Source organism: Daucus carota, chromosome 1, assembly GCF_001625215.2.
Source record: "Daucus carota subsp. sativus chromosome 1, DH1 v3.0, whole genome shotgun sequence".
In the NCBI taxonomy this organism is placed as follows: domain Eukaryota; kingdom Viridiplantae; phylum Streptophyta; class Magnoliopsida; order Apiales; family Apiaceae; genus Daucus; species Daucus carota.
The window spans coordinates 24936487-24952977 of record NC_030381.2 but is presented as its reverse complement, the minus strand read 5'-3'; the positions used below and the strand labels follow the sequence as shown (position 1 = coordinate 24952977).

Here is a 16491-nt window from a genome sequence, read left to right as displayed (position 1 = left end):
GATAACTCAACTCATCTAGAGTAACCCTAATCTGTGTTTATATAGACACAGTTACAAAATCAATCTCTGATTTGATATCCTATAAATCAGCTATGTATTCTATCAATCAAAGATTGCTCCAGTTTTCTGTTTAGTTTCCATAGTCAGCAAATCACTCCTCCGCTTCTATCCTTCCTTGAAGTATATCCGCTTCTGAGCTCTTTCCACGTGTAAACTCTGACGAGTCTTGACTATGTAAACTCTGGTCAGACTTTATCAAACTCTGTCAGACTTTATCAAACTCTGTCAGACTTTACTAAACTCTGATCAGCTTCCAGATTAAACTCTGATGATCCCTGTTCTAAAACAAACTTTAAGAACATTAGTAATTATCAATTATATCTAACAGAGTACATAATGGAAACACATTAAACACAAAGGAAATAAGTAAAGTAAGACAATACCTATGAAGCCTAGTCGTCTAAACCATAATAAAGATTAGCACCAGTGTCTATTTCATTTGAGGCCTTATTGACTGATTCATTAACTAGATTATAATTAGCAAAGTTTGTTTCCACTCTCTTTCCAGTATTCCTATTGAATGACTCGTAGAGATCAACAAGATGTTTGGGTGTGCGACAAGTACGTTGCCAGTGTCCCTCAGTTCCGCACCTATGACATATGTCTCGTTTCTCTCCTTCTTGGGGTGCCTTTCTTTTGTTTGACACTTCACATTGGCACTTGTTGTAACCATCACGTTGCCACTTCAGGTGGCCAGAATTATAATGATTGCGAAACCGACCACGGAAATTTCCACGTCCACGGTTTCGTCCATAACCTCGTCCTCCTCTATGCCCTTTCCCATGTTCATTCTTCTGGAATGACGTGTTATGTACTTCAGGTAACTGGGCAGAGCCTGTGGGACGTATCTGATGGTTTTTCAATAACAACTCATTATTCTTTTCAACCACAAGAAGGAGAGATATCAGCTCGCCATATTTCTGAAAATTCCGCTCCCTATATTGTTGAGCTAGGATCATAGTGTTGGGGTGAAAGGTTGAGAAGGTCTTTTCAATCATAACAGCATCAGTAATATTTTCACCACATAAAATTAATTTTGAGCTTTTCTTGAAAAGAGCAGAATTATATTCAGCTACAGATTTGAAATCCTGTAGCCTCAAATTAATCTAGTCATATTGGGCAAATGGCAAGTGAACAAGTTTCTGGTGATCAAATCTATCTTTGAGATTATTCCAAAGGGTGGGTGGATTTTTGATAGTGAGATATTCAGATTTTAGGTCTTCATGGATGTGATGCCTAAGAAAGATAATTGTTTTTGCATTTTGTTCAACAGTTGGGATTTCTTTTGGGTCAATAGTATCTTTTAGGCCATTAGCACTAAGGTGTAATTCCGCATCAAGGACCCATGACATATAATTATTTCCGGAAACATCCAAGGCAACGAACTCTAATTTTGCAAGATTCGTCATTCTTCTTCGTTGAAATAAAACCCGGATAAAATCTTGTACTCTTTTATCGAAATAAACCCGGATAAAATTTTGTACTCCTTTATCCAAATAAAACTCAGGCAGAGACTCGTGCTGATAAAACTCGACTCGCTATAAATTTATAAGCCTAAATTGGAAGAGCAAAGTAAGAGTAAAGGGGTGCTTGTATTATTCTCATGTTGTGCGTCCAAAGATGAATGACTACATTTCAATTTATAGTAGAAGATTTAGTAGCCTGCTAGTATGAATACAGTAAATGTAATTGTGTGCTAGTATTGGAAACATAAGTTTGCTGGCTGGCTCCGTGTATTGGACTTTCCCATTCTGGAAGGTGATTTTGACAATCATCATTTGCTTTCACAACATAACAATTCATTTCTTCTGAAAATGTTTTATTTTTTTTTTCAGACTTTTCTCTGACTAACCTAATTTTAATATAAATATATTCTAATATTTAATTATAATTATAAATTACACAATATGATTAATATATATAAATATAATGAATTAATATTTTAATATTATATTTTCAGTAATAAATAAAAATATTAAAATATAATATTCATTAATACTTGCTTAAATATAATATATATGATAATTTTTTTTAATTTCGTTTTCCATATTTCTTGTTTCAGCAATTAAAAAAACTTATTTATAAATTCATATTCAGGGCGTTAAAAAATATAGGTTGACATATATTGTTTTCATTTTTTCCGATATTCAAACATCTACTTATATATATAAAAGACCGACTAGGGGCAAAATATATCAAGAAATTGGGTGGAAAATTACCCATATACCCTTGCAGGTCATCAAATTACAATCAAACCAGAAACCCTTTTTAGTACGTACTCAGAGTCATAAATTCATAATGGAAGAAAACCCAAACATCTTCTCAGACGGAACAAATATAGAATCCGTTCTCAGGTTAAAATCTGATCATAGCCAGTAAATCAGGCAACGAGAAGGAGCCATAAACAGTCGAAGTTTCAAAATTAGGAAGGGGAATCGGAGAGTGGAGCCTTCGACGATAACACGGGTATGTAGATTTGGGATTTATTATGTGAGTTGTGTGTGCAAGTGATTAGACGCTTATACTGGTTTGCCGTCTCAAGCAGGTGTTTCTGAGGCAGCGAGAGTGGAGCCCATAAACAATTGAAATTCCAAAGATAGGAGGGGAATCGGAGAGTTGAGCCTTCGACGATGACATAGGTATGTAAATTGGGTATTTGTCATGCCAGTTGTGTGTGCAAGTAGATTACAAGTGATTTTACTGATTTTCCGCTTAAACCAGGTGTTTCTGAGTTGTACCAGTGGTTTGCCATAGGTAGGACAATTGACAGGAAACTGTGTTGGTCGCTCGTGTTCAATGGACGGGCACTTCGAAAAAGTAAGATTGGCTAAAATTGCTTTCAATTTTTGAATATCTATATATCTTTTAAATGAATTTACCTTCTCTCTTGCTTTGTTTGACGCTGCGTTTTTAAATTTTAAATATTTAAGTTATTTCCATGACTTAACCAGTTGTCATAATAAACAAGCAATATGTGTAATATATATATATATATATATATATATATATATATATTTATTCCTCAAATTGTTGGAATATATGTTCAAGACCAGTTATATATATATTCGATTATTACACTAATTTTATTTATAGTATCAATATAATATTTGAATCTTTTTAAAAATTAGGCCTCATTTTGAGATTCGCCTAGGACTCCAAAATATCTTGAGCCGGCCATGTGTATGATCTGGATTATTTGAGAGGCTATATATAATATGTCAACATTCAACTTCGTTTAGTATCTTTTATGCTATCAAGGTAACGAAAAAAAGATCTTGTTTCTATTCCCAAATCCATAACAAGCGACATACAAATCTTGGTAGAAATGGAATTCAAAATAGTTACAGTCCATGTGCTTTCTTTGCTATTGTCTGGTGTCTGCTTCCTTTTTTCCCTAGGAGCATGTAACATAGATATGAGATTATGATATATCAGCTTCTTTGTTTATCATGATTTTGTAAATGTATCGTTTAAGTCAAAAATTTTAATATGAATTTCATGGAGTGGTTGTTGATTTAGAGTTCAAAGTAGCACAATAGTTATTACATCAAATTTATATTGGGAGATAAGTGGTTTTTCAAACAAAACAATTATAAACGTTACATCTGTAAACAATTGTCTAACACTTAACAGATTTTCCACTACCACTTATTTTGCTTCCCCCTCCCTACTCTCTCTTTACTTATATAATATATATGTTTTCATTTTTTATCTTTATTCAACATCGTCTCATTTACACTCTATTACACACAACCAGCAAGCTGATAAAACGGAGCACAAACCACATATTTGGTTATCCGGCCAGAAAAGATCAACTTAACTTGAGTTGTGTTTAGTGGTTCATAGGTCATGGAGAGGGTATTTGAATTTGATTGTGGAAAGGAGGATTAAGAAGTGGAAGGGGTGGAATAGAAATATTGTAGGCTCATGTTTAGCTGGGACAGAGGAAGAGCCAAAAAGGTATATTTGACAGATAGGTGTTAAGGTAATTTTATACAGTTTTTATCAATAATGTTTTTAAATACATGCAATTCATTGTTTAGCATGTTGTGATTGGTTTTCTATATTGCTCTTGAGCATGAATTCTGATCTTTGATTAACTATTAGGTTCTTTAAAAGTTAGGATCTTGCAGTGGTAGGACCAACTATTTCCAGCTCTCTGTCATTGGCAGAATTTTATTTGTTAATTCAAGACCGAAAAATATATAGATTATAATAGTTTGAATTTTTCTAAACGAGATTATTACATGATTATACAATAATGCAGTATATGATTAGTATATAGAACTCTCTTTTTATCCAATAATGAACAAGTTCCTTTATTTTATGTAAAATTGGTTATAAATCGCTTTCCATAAGATGATATAGATGATAATCAATATAAAATTCAAACCTTATTTTACATTATACAAATTCTTCAAAAATAATTAGGTTCTTCATAATCTAACGACACCAGTCTACCAGATATATCAGATATATTTGACGAGGAAAGCTAGATGTTAGATTATATCACCCGCTCTTGTCATTTCTGTTTGACAATATGTGTAGTTTGTATGAGTTTCATCTATGATGCATGGTAGAATGTCCTTTTCAGTGGTTTAGAGTCATACAAGAATATTTTGGTCATTTTACCAAAGTTAAGAATAAAGGTGCAATAAAAAATCTTCACTGCAACACTTTCAGGGAGCGGGTACATCATCAATTAAGCATCATGTAACATATGTAAATATAAAAATTATAACTTTTACATGTCTAAATCTCAAGCAAGTTTACTTTCATCATCAGGGGACCATACTGTATATATGCCTACGTAAAGAAAAAAGGTGCCAAAAAAAAGTGTATGATATTATCAAAATGCCCATGTATAACTCCATTAGATCCTGTATTACACAAGCTACAACCTAAACTAAAATCAGACGACATCAGAGTGAAATCATAAACTTCTTGCATGCTAAACTGAAATCAGACAGCATTTAAGTGAAATCATCAAATCCAATTTAGCCAGGTATACTAATTCTATTTGCTTTGATTATTGATCCACTTATATGTTAATTGTCATTGTATTTAGTTTTTGGATCTGATCTTTTGATAGAGCTTAATTGGAGTTTATGTCCTTTTTTTGTAATTGCTAATGGTTGGATGATTCATTTGACATGTGAGTGCTTTTGATTAATAAGATATTGCTTTTCTAATGAATAAAGAATTTGAAATTCTAGATTTGTAGACTTTTTTTATGCAGGAGGCCTTGAAGGTAGATAGTTGCAGATGGTTTGTTGAGTGTAATACCCATCCTCAGTAGAATTGTAAAGAGTACTTCTGCGGAGTTATTGATTGATACTTTATGTGCTGCAAGAAAAGTTGTCGACATTAACTTCAAATTTCTTTTACAATAATTTTATGGGAGGCATTGGTGTAATGTATAGTCAATTTTCACATTGCAAAAGTATTTATTAAAAAATTAAAAAAAATTATGAATATTAGTTGTGATGTTATATATCCGATCTTTGTTATTTCGCTAATCTTGATGTATTTTTTGTCTAGCTGAATAATACTCTAGAAGACTTGAGGTGAACACCTTTTACATGTGATAAGGTCTTAGAGAGTCCATCAATAAAAGTGAATAATATTATGACTCAAATCAGGGCCGTATCTACACACTGCCGAGGGTACGCGACCGAGTACGCTGGGTTCAAATTTTTTGCAATTTTTTTTATTAAAAAAGTATAAACCTCTGTTAAAGTTAAAAGAGGCCCAAGTCCACTCCAGTGTCCAACACTCCAAGTTCCAACCATTCTATATTTCTACTCTCTGCTTGTTCTCTGTACTCCTAATCAATCTCCTCGTTTCTCAAATTTTAATCTCTTCTCTTTGTTTTCAATCTACAAATTAAGGTTAGTCATATATTCATTATCCCTTACGCCTTATTCTATACATTCTGTTGTTTATCTGAAGCTTGTTTTTTTATCGTAACAAAAGTGTTTGATTGATTGTCTCTATGAAGTTTTGTTATAGATTTTGTTGGCATTTGACTCAATTATAATTTCCTTTTTTATGATAGAATGGAGAGGTATTTTTCGAAAAGAAAGCAACCGGAGAATGCTACTGAAACGCCTACTCAAGAATCCAGAGAAATGCCTACAATCCAGCCACTTCAGGACATCAATATAGCTCATGAGATTGAGCTGCCAACAGACCCAGCAAAGAGAAGGAGTATATATGCATTTGCCGCAAATGAAAAAGACAGGGTGCGAAGATATTATTTAGAATAGGGTCCGTTTCAACCTAACATAACTTTTCCGCGGAAAAAATTTGGAAATGAGAATCGCAGGTTTATTTTTAGCTGGTTCAAACTTGAAGAACATTCGACTTGTCTTGAATACATCATTTCTATTGATTCAGCATATTGCTTATATTGTTACCTCTTCAAGCCGGCATGCGGTGGTCAAAGTGGCGGTGACTCATTTGTTAGTGAGGGATTTACAAATTGGAGGTTAGGTCTGAAGAGATTAAGGGAGCACGTCGGGGATCATAATAGTATACATAACAAATGTAGAAAGGTTGCTCAAGATTTAATGAACCAGAAACAGCATATAGAAGTTGTCTTGTCCAGGGAAATAGAACAATCATGTTTGGATTACCGCACTCGCTTGGATGCAACAATAGACGTTATCAGATTGTGTTTGAGCCAAGGGTTGGCATTTCGGGGACACGATGAAACAGAGAACTCACTTAAGCGGGTTAATTTTCTTACTATACTTGAATTTCTTGCTAAACATAATGAAGAAGTAAAGAAGGTTATGCTTGATCATGCTCTTGGAAATAATAAGTTGATAGCTCCAAATATTCAAAATGATATAATGAATGCAGTGACAATTGACACGACTAATATTATCCTTAAAGATCTAGGAGACAAATTGTTTAGCATTTTAGTTGACGAGTCCAGGGATATTTCAATCAAAGAACAAATGGTGTTGTTGATACGTTATGTGGACAAATATGGTTCTGTTGCTGAGCGATTTCTTGGAGTTGTGCACGTTAACGATACCACTTCTCTATCACTTAAACATGATGTTGAACTTTCAAACAAGCACAGATTAAGTATTGCAAAAATACGTGGGCAAGGCTACGATGGAGCGAGTAATATGCAAGGTAAATTTAACGGATTGAATATCTTGATTTTGAAGGACAATCCATGTGCTTATTATATCCACTGTTTTGCGCATCAACTACAATTGGCGCTTATTGGTGTTGTTAAAAATGATCGAAAGATTGCTGTATTCTTTACTCAAATATCTACTTTGACCAATGTGGTTTATGGTTCGTGCAAAAGACAGGACTTGCTTCGAGATAAACAAACCGAAGAGGTACTTCAAGGAATATGTTTAGGTGAAATTATGACAGGAAAGGGATTTAACCAAGAAGCAAATTTAAAAAGGGCAGGAGACACGCGGTGGGGCTTTTACTACATGACACTTTTAAGCTTGATTCGGCTATGGAGTCCGGTAGATAATGTCCTGGAACATGTTGCAGAACATACTGATGATCATAAGCTTCGTGGTAATGCAGAGCTTATGTTGGTATCCATGAATAATTTTGACTTTGTGTTTTACTTGCATTTATTGAAAAATATTCTTGAAGTTAGTAACGAATTATCACAAGCACTGCAAAAGAATGAGTAGGATATAGTGAATGCAATGAATCTAGTTAATGCAACTAGGAGATTGTTCAAGAAAATGAAAGGAGCTGGTTGGGAGTCTTTATTTACTGAAGTTGGTTTATTTTGCCAGAAATATAATGTTGATGTAGTTGATATGTATCAAAAGTATGTTGACTCTCGAAAAAAATTCAGGATGATAGAAGAATTAACTAATGATCATCATTATCATGTTGATAAATTTATTGCCATCTTATATAGACAAATAAGAGAGTTAGATGACCGTTCTGGAGAAATTGGCACGGAACTTCTTTTGAGTATGTCTTCTCTTGATCCGAAAAATTCATTTGAAGCATTTGATCAAGAAAAACTTATAAGGTTTGCTAAGTTTTATCCAGCTGAATTTTCTGAGGTTAATCTTATGGAACTTGAGTGGTCTCTGTATACTTATATTGAAGATGTCAGCCATGATCAGAGATTCGGAGAACTTGGAGGTATATCAGGACTTGCAACTAAAATGGTGGAAACTGGAAAGGATTTAGTTCATCCAACAGTATACAAACTTTTGAAGCTTGCTTTGCTATTACCTGTAGCAACGGCCAGGGTTGAAAGATCATTCTCTGCAATGAAAATAGTTAAAACTCGGTTGCACAATCGAATAGGAGATGAGTGATTGAATGATCTTTTGGTCACGTATATTGAAAGAGATGTCTTTCTGACTGTAAAAATGAAGACATCATCCAACGATTTCAAAATATGAAATCACATAGAGGTGTACTTCATCTTTAAAAATCAATATATATATATATATATATATATATATATATATATTTTGCTCCCCCTGGAACTAAATTCAGGATTCGCCAGTGACTCAAATGACAACTATCTACAAGTATCATGTGAGTTATAAGAAGGCGTGGCTAGGAAAACAAAAGGCAATCTCAAATGTTTATGGGTATTAGACGACTTCGTACTCTAAACTTCCGAAATTGTTAAGTGTATTGATGTACTATAATCCAGGAACTATTGCTTCAATTGAAGCTGAAGCTGATCTTATAAGAGTCGATGCATATGTTTGTAAACGTGTGTGGTGGACATTCAAGCCGATGATAGAGGGGATGACAAAATGCTCGACCAGTTATTAGTATTGATGGCACATTTTTAAATAAGAAAGGTATAATGGAGTTTATTAATTACAATAGGGTTCTATTGTAATAATCAACAATAGCCGCTTGCGTTCAGTTTAGTCGATATGAAAACAACCTCCAACTAGTCTTGGTTCTTGTGTCATCTTCGAAGATATGTATGCCGGCAAAGAATGGGTGTTGGCATCATTTCGGATTGTCATGACGGAATCATTGAAGCAATAAGAAAGGAAAGAAATGGCTTCACGGGTAATATGGGCATCCATCATTTTTGTCTTTTACATATTCATGGTAATTTTTCTTCAGCTCATTCAGGTGGCACATTTGAAGATATTATGTTGGTTGGCTGGAAATACATCTTAAGTAAGGAAATTTGAAAGTGCAATGAAAAAAATCAAAGAACTTAATTCGACTGCTGAAGAATCGCTACGAAATATTCCACTAGAGATGTGGACTATGTCTCATAATGGAGGATATCGCTATGATCAAGCAACAACAAATACGGTTGAAACATGTAATGGTCAATTACGATCCGCTCGTCATCTCCCAATCACTTTAATGGTAGAGTACATATATTATCAGAGTGCAAACTTGTTGCTGAAAGACGAACTCAAACATTGATCGATCTTCAAAATGGTCATGTATATTGTAAGAATTCGAGAGAGCTCTTTCAAGAGATTGAAAAAAGACATCTGCACATAAGATTATTCCATACAATCAGTATATAAGAGTATTTGAGGTGACAACATACAAAACAGATAAGGGATTATGAAAAGGTGAAAACAAGCATCATATAGATCTCTCTAAAGGATACTGTTCTTGTGGAAAATGGCACATGTATATATCATTCTCCGTGTTTTCATATAGTTGCTGCTTGTATGACATGTAATCTAGATTGGAAGCAATACATTGAACCATATCAAACTCTATCAAAATTACATGAGAAGTAACAATATGAATTCTCCCCAATATCTCATCAATCATATTGGACGTTTTCAATAGCAAATAATTGGGAGAGGTATAGAATGCTCATACCTAATGAGGATTTGAGGAAGAAGAAAAAGAAAAAGCACAGCAAAAGTCAAATTCAAAGATTTCACACTAAAATGGAACTCACATACCAGTAAAATATGTGGAAAATGTGGATAACAAGGTCACACGAGATGCAGTGACCTTTGTCCTCAAAAAGATATTTAATGTAATATTTTTAATTTAATTATTAAGCTGTTAGTTTACTAAGTCTATATATTGTAATGTTTTTATTGTAGTGTATTATCCAAAAAATTATGTATTAGTACTAATAAATTATTATAGTTTAATATTTTAATTTATCATACTAATAATTCAGTATATATATTAATAATATTATATAATTTGTAATTATAACTAAATATTAGAAAATATAAAAAGTAGGTTAGTTTGGGAAGAGGTGAAAATTATCTTTTATCATTGTAAATAAAATTATCTTTTTTTATTATAATGAAATTATGATCGTATTATTTTCAATTTTAAGTTAATAGAGTATAAAACTTTAAAATATTAGTTAAAGTACTGAAATTGATACAGATCTCACACGATTCGTGAGATTTTTTGCTACAAAACAAAATCACTGCTCCAATGTTTCACGAGACCAAAATGCAAGAAACATTGCACGCAATTCCGAGGAGGATCTATCAAATGAATATTACTTTGAGTGCAATACACGAGATTGATAGTGTGCTTGAAAAACCTTGGGCCATGTTTTATATTTTTTTTCCCGATTTTTCACAATATGCGATACTCCTTGGTATAAAAAAAACTTTTCAACAAAAAATCGTCATTTATTTACTTTAATCAGTAAACACGTGACATTATTAAATTTGTTTTGAACCGCAAATAAACATTAATAATAGCTCTTAAAGCTAGAGTTGATGACATATTTGGCAATTGCCAGTTAGAAGTCAGTGAAATTAAAGCATTTCCAATCATGAGAAACCCTTAACTAAAATCTCAGTTGGCATGTCAAATATAAAAATGATAGATTCAGTTTGGGAATTAACAGTTAGCGGTTATCTATTAGCGGATTGAATTAGATGCTTTGACTGGCGGAATGGATTAGCGGTTTATTGTGAAATTGTTTGGTAAATAGCTGCTTGATTAATTTTTTGTGACACATATCAAAACCTCCAAACCAAAAAACCTCTCAAAGTAACTTTTTGAAAATTAGCTTTTTGAGACAAAACTACTATATCAATTCGCTAACTATCAAACACTAGCATTAGCCGATTGAAACGGTCAAACCTCTAAACCACTCCAAACCTCTAATTTTACCGCAAATCTCTAACTTCCAAAAAGGTTCTATTTATAACATCTAAAATATTAATAATATACTATTTTTAAATTATAGCCAACCAATATAGTCAATACCATCGAAGCAAAATTTCTTACAACTTCAGCAAATTTTACATAATGTCCTACGGATCCAATTTGCCAATCATTATGTCCAACCCCGTTGGAGATGTTCTTGGCTATTTTGGCTATGCGATTAAATCAAGTATTTTGAATAATGTCTAAGAGCATCTCCAATGGCGTTGGCTATAATCGTTGGCTAAACTCGACCTATAAGACATTATGTAAAATTTTCTAAACCTGTAAGACATTGTGCTTAAATGGTATTGACTATATTGGTTGGCTATAATTTAGAATAGTATGTTATTAATACTTTGATTGTTATAAATAGAATATATCAGCTTAATATGGTAGAAATAATATGTAATCGGCGGGAAGAAGGAAAATAAATTGCGGGAGATGACGTGGTAATCACTACAGATCGACAATTATAGCCATCCATAAGGGGGATGACTATAATTAGAGACAAGGGTTTGCTGTGGTTGGAGCATTGTTTATTGTGGGCATTAGCTATAATTTTTCATTTTGGTAATGAAAGTGTTTGTCCTAAATCCAATCATGTATGATGAGTTAGGAAATACTTTCTTGTATTCGTATTTGATTTCATTAATATTAATAAAAGACTAGTTTTGATTTTATTATGGGATTTATCTATTTAAAGTGTTTTAAATAAGATGTTCCATAGTTTGGAGTAAAGCTTCTAGAATTATAATGAGATTATAATAGTGAGATCTAGAAGATGATAACTCTGGACTTAAACAGTTCCTGATCATAGGATAACTAATCGGAAGTTAGTAAATCCGCAAAGATTGGTACATACTGTGCTTGCTCCCTTGAGGAGGATGTCTGTTCTCATAGGCATTTGTGTGGTGACACTATAGCCAGTATGTAGGTGCTTATTGGGGAATAAGTTCACTGAACATGACTCGATAAGTTGAATAACTAATGGAGATTACTCACGTGTCAATAGTTATTCACTGAGTGATAGTTGTACAAGTGTCCAAAGACTTGAGATCGTTAAAGTTATCTTATATATAAAGAACTGTGCTTTGGTTTAGTCCTTAGTCTCAAGGACAACCATTAGGACTATTCTGGGCATAGGGATTTATGTATAGAGATAGTTAACGTCAATAGAGGATCTACCCCTTCCAGTATAGGAAGAGAATATCCTATGTTATTCTTTCTATGCAAGTTCTGGAATCTCTGGCCAGAGTGTATGAAATTAGAAAGGAGTTTCTAATTTGCATTAATATGAACTTCGCATTAAGAACAAGAAATCATATGATTAAATTTGATAGGCTTGACACGAGATCCATGCCTTGTATTTAATCGGGATATTGTAAGGGTAGAAGGAATTAATTGTACGGTAACTAGTCACTGACAGGTTCTTGTTATTCTAAGCAGAGAATTCATATTATCCGGATAGTCGCGATATGTTGAGAAGCATCACTCACGATGTAGAATAAATATAATTAATCAGTTAATTATATTTAGTGAATTTTAGAATTCATATAAATAATTAATAAAAGGTTTATTATTATTTATTTCTACTACCGGCATAATATTGAACCTACAGGGTCACACCATAAAAAGATTAATTTATTGATGAAGGGATTTTTTGAGAGAGCAGGTTATTTTCTAAGGAGTTTAGAAAATAATAATAATTAAAATAGTTTTAATTATTATTTAAACATTTTATAAGATAAAGTGTGGGATTTATATATATTAATATATATTGATATAATAATTGTGTAAAACCTAGGAGAGCCCTATATAAAGAAAGAGATGAGAAGGCTTTAGACAACTGGGGGTTTTGTGAAAACCTAGTAGCCTCCCTCACCTTCTTCATCTCTCTCTCTCTCTCAAAAGTAGAAGGGCTCCATCTTTATAAAAGTTTCATCGAAGGATTAATCTTGGTGGATACCGGTAGAGTGCTTCACGCATTGAGAAGCAACTGCTAGGACCTCTCTTTGTCTTCCTTGGATCGCTTTTAAAGGTTAGAATTCGATTCTAAAACTATTTCATAAATCGTATGTGTAATTTATGTGTCTTTCTATATGCGCGATTCATGATTTATGGATTGATAATTGTTATATCATGCTTCCGCTCTTCCGTAAATTCCTTCAGGTAAACCACCTAGACTTTTAGCTAAGGACTTCTCATGGTTGGAGATGCTTTAACGGGTCCAATTTAGCCCATGATTATGACTATGCGAAATCAAGGGGTTTTATATCAAATGGGCCACTCGTTCTGCTCAAAAATCTCATCTAGACCACCCATTAAAAAATCATATCATTTAGACCACTAAATTGAGTATATATATCGTTGTTTGGTAAGGTTATGGTAATTGACACAAAATGTTAAGTTTTTAAACTTTCTGTCCCAATTCAAAGTTGACGTGTTCAACAACGTTGCTTCCGGCATGCATCCGACATGGCGTCTAGAAAAAAAGATAAATTAAATAGATTAATCGGGCCAACCTAATAAAAACATGTAAGTAGAATAAAAGCCCAAATTAAACTATTCATTCGGGAGAAAATGCATTTGAGAGGTCATAAATTCGACCCCTCAAGTTTGAAAGGGATAGCAAGTTTAAAAATTTATCATTCTCCATCAATTACCATGACGTTATCAAACAGAATGATATATATACTCAATTTAGTGGTGTAAATGATATGGTTTTTTAATAGGTGGTCTAGGTGAGATTTTTGGACAGAATAAGTGACTCTTTTGATATAAAACCCTTAAATCAAGTATTTAGAAAATATATTTAGAATTATAGATTAAGTTAGTTGTTTTCTATTTTGTAAACTCTGACTGTGGTCTCTCAGTTTCAAAAGAACCAAACCCGGCAAAAACATGAAACTCAGAACAACTACTGATACAACAAACTCATACTAAGGGCACATGACCTCGATTCGGCAAATACTATGGCCATCTACGACTTCAAGTCCTCAATAATCGAAAATGATGAATTAAAATCTGCTGGCCTCGAGAATTAACCATGTATAAATATATATGCCTCTGTGTATATAAGCCAATTAATGTTGGTACAAACTCATTAAGCTTTTGCATGATAACGAGATTATACATCATTTGAATTGATCTGCAGAGTACAGTTTGTTTATTAGTATATACACACTTGTATACTACACAAATGCTTACTGATCGCTAATGATCAAAGGTAAATCAACCTCATCACACCACTCCACACATCTCGTTTCGAAATACGAACTACTCACTTCATTAGGCAAGTAACTGAGCCAAACCTGCCCTCCCATCCTCCACTTCAACACACTCCCTTCCATTTCTCTGTTCAATCTCCACTCAACCCTTTCCCCACACTCACTCCCGCTGAAGATCAAGTCCCCGTTTTTCCCAAAAGCCCGGTTCGCCCCGGTGTAACGATCTCGAAAATGCTCACCCAGCTTATAATCTCCACCCCCGTTCGATGGCTCCCACGACGCCACCTCAACGCCCGTCGCGTTATCACACAATGTTGATTCAAAATTAGCCACATTTCCATCCGCACTCTGATCCCACCTCCAACTCCTCATCTTCGATCTCGTCATAGTTCTTGACGTGGTCTTTAGTTCCGGTGCTTTTAGCTTCCCGAAATTACCCTTCAGAACCCTCTGCGTTTCCACTTCTTGTTCCGAATTATCCGTGGACCGGCCTAGACTCAAACTCGTCACATAATTTGCTCCCATTTCCGGTCCAACCCAAACCTTCACTTTCGAGGGGAAATACATCTCGTTGATAAAATCGTCATCTTCGTTCTTATTAAAGCCTAATTTTGCAATGTGGAACCGGAGATTATCGACACGCGCGCCAACTTGGATGAAACCATCACTAAACTTGACTGAATATTCCAATTGCATAACGGCCTCGAGCTGCTGGTGTGCCAAGGCGTATTTCAGCACAGCCTCCTGAGGATGCAAGCCCGAAAATCGGCCTATTTGTTTGTTACGACGCGTGAGCCTCATTGCGGAAACAGCTGCATAAGACTTCATGATCCATAATCCATGCGACTCCACCGCATAAGAAAATCCAAGATTCCGAAACGGCTGAGGCATTACCATCTGTAACCCTACGCCTAACTCCTTCAGAATCAGCAGCTTCGCTGTCATGTATCCGAAGGTGCGCATAAAACACATTTCCACGTCGACGCCAACGGATACGAAGAAGTTTCGCAGCACAGGCGCCTGGCTACACGAGAACAATTCGAGGTTCGGAGCCAGAAGAGTGTGGAAGTACATGGAGCCGACTTCTGGCGGTGCGTTACAGACGCACAGCCAGAATAAGCGCATCAACAAAACCACGTCGAAAAAATTTGAGATGGATTCGGATGAGTGGGATTCGAGGATCCACAAAACAGGGTCGGGTTTCAGCTTCTGGAGCTGTGAACGAGGGCAGCAGCCGTCCTGCGCCGTGGGTGCGCATGAAATAATTTCCTGGAGAAGCTGTAGGATGAGAGGAAGGAAAGGCTGTTTCGAATCTAAGGGACATGTGTCAGAGACCCAGAGAGTGTTCTCCCCGTGGAGTATCGAAAAGGTCGCCGCTGCGCCCGAGTCAGTGTCGAATGATCTTTCAGCTTTGATTTGAATCGGTTGAAAATCATCGCCAGTACCCTTGTCTGACACTCGACTCGGTGATTTATAGGCGGAACTAGTAACGAGTGGGAAGAAGAGTGGCGAGTTGGACTCATCGGTGCTCCACTGGCCGAACTCGAGAAGCTCACATATCCAAGACCAAATCTCCATTTCCAAAGTTTAAGTTGTTTAAGGTTTCATGAATAGATGAACGAGAAATGGATTTATAGATGCAGTGAACGGTGGAGATTGAGCCATGTTAGGATAGGTTTTGGCCGTGTATGGAGGTACAGAACCGGTGGTTGTAAGTTAGAGTTGCGGATTTGAGGCACGAATTCGGTTTGCATTAATTGCATGAAGAAGATTTTGTTTCTTGAATATCAAGTTTTGTATGTTCTTGTGAATGACCAGATCAATCAGAAATTGGCACGGCCCGCGCTAAATTCCAGAATGCTAATTGTTTATTAATTATTCCAGATTAACAGTTATTCAAGCGAACAGATATACTGATTTTAAAATTAAAATTTGATGATTAAAAATAAAAATAAAAATATCTATTGATTTCTTTGCTAAGTTGAGCCTTCGTCCTAGCAGCAGCTTCTTCCTTTGTTCCGCCTGTGATTATGATAACATTATAATTTATTATGACAAA

General features: G+C 34.7%; 4 protein-coding genes and 1 long non-coding RNA gene across 6 annotated transcripts; 3 read left to right on the top strand and 2 right to left on the bottom strand.

The window, feature by feature from the left end:
* Positions 1-452: 452 nt before the first annotated feature.
* Positions 453-1019, bottom strand: LOC108219729 (uncharacterized). Its single transcript, XM_017393235.2, has one exon. It carries the CDS (start codon positions 1017-1019, stop codon positions 453-455), a length of 567 nt encoding a protein of 188 aa, XP_017248724.2.
* A 1356-nt stretch (positions 1020-2375) lies between these two features.
* On the top strand, positions 2376-5645 carry LOC108200554 (uncharacterized). 2 transcript variants are annotated; one of them, XR_001802729.2, is made up of 4 exons: positions 2376-2526; positions 2606-2699; positions 2782-2877; positions 3907-5645. It is a non-coding gene; the product is annotated as an uncharacterized LOC108200554 (long non-coding RNA). The 2 variants fall into 2 exon arrangements; XR_010289214.1 differs by having other exon boundaries at positions 3897-5645.
* Positions 5646-6119: 474 nt separating this feature from the next.
* Positions 6120-7739, top strand: LOC108219719 (uncharacterized). The gene is made up of 2 exons (XM_017393224.1): positions 6120-6305; positions 6489-7739. The coding sequence occupies exons 1-2, from the start codon at positions 6120-6122 to the stop codon at positions 7737-7739; spliced, it is 1437 nt and encodes a 478-aa protein (XP_017248713.1).
* A 15-nt stretch (positions 7740-7754) lies between these two features.
* On the top strand, positions 7755-8387 carry LOC108219712 (uncharacterized). The gene has a single exon (XM_017393217.1). The coding sequence runs from the start codon at positions 7755-7757 to the stop codon at positions 8385-8387; it is 633 nt and encodes a 210-aa protein (XP_017248706.1).
* Positions 8388-14245: 5858 nt separating this feature from the next.
* Positions 14246-16051, bottom strand: LOC108215566 (uncharacterized). Its single transcript, XM_017388068.2, has one exon. The coding sequence runs from the start codon at positions 16008-16010 to the stop codon at positions 14409-14411; it is 1602 nt and encodes a 533-aa protein (XP_017243557.1). The 5' UTR covers positions 16011-16051; the 3' UTR covers positions 14246-14408.
* Positions 16052-16491: the final 440 nt, after the last annotated feature.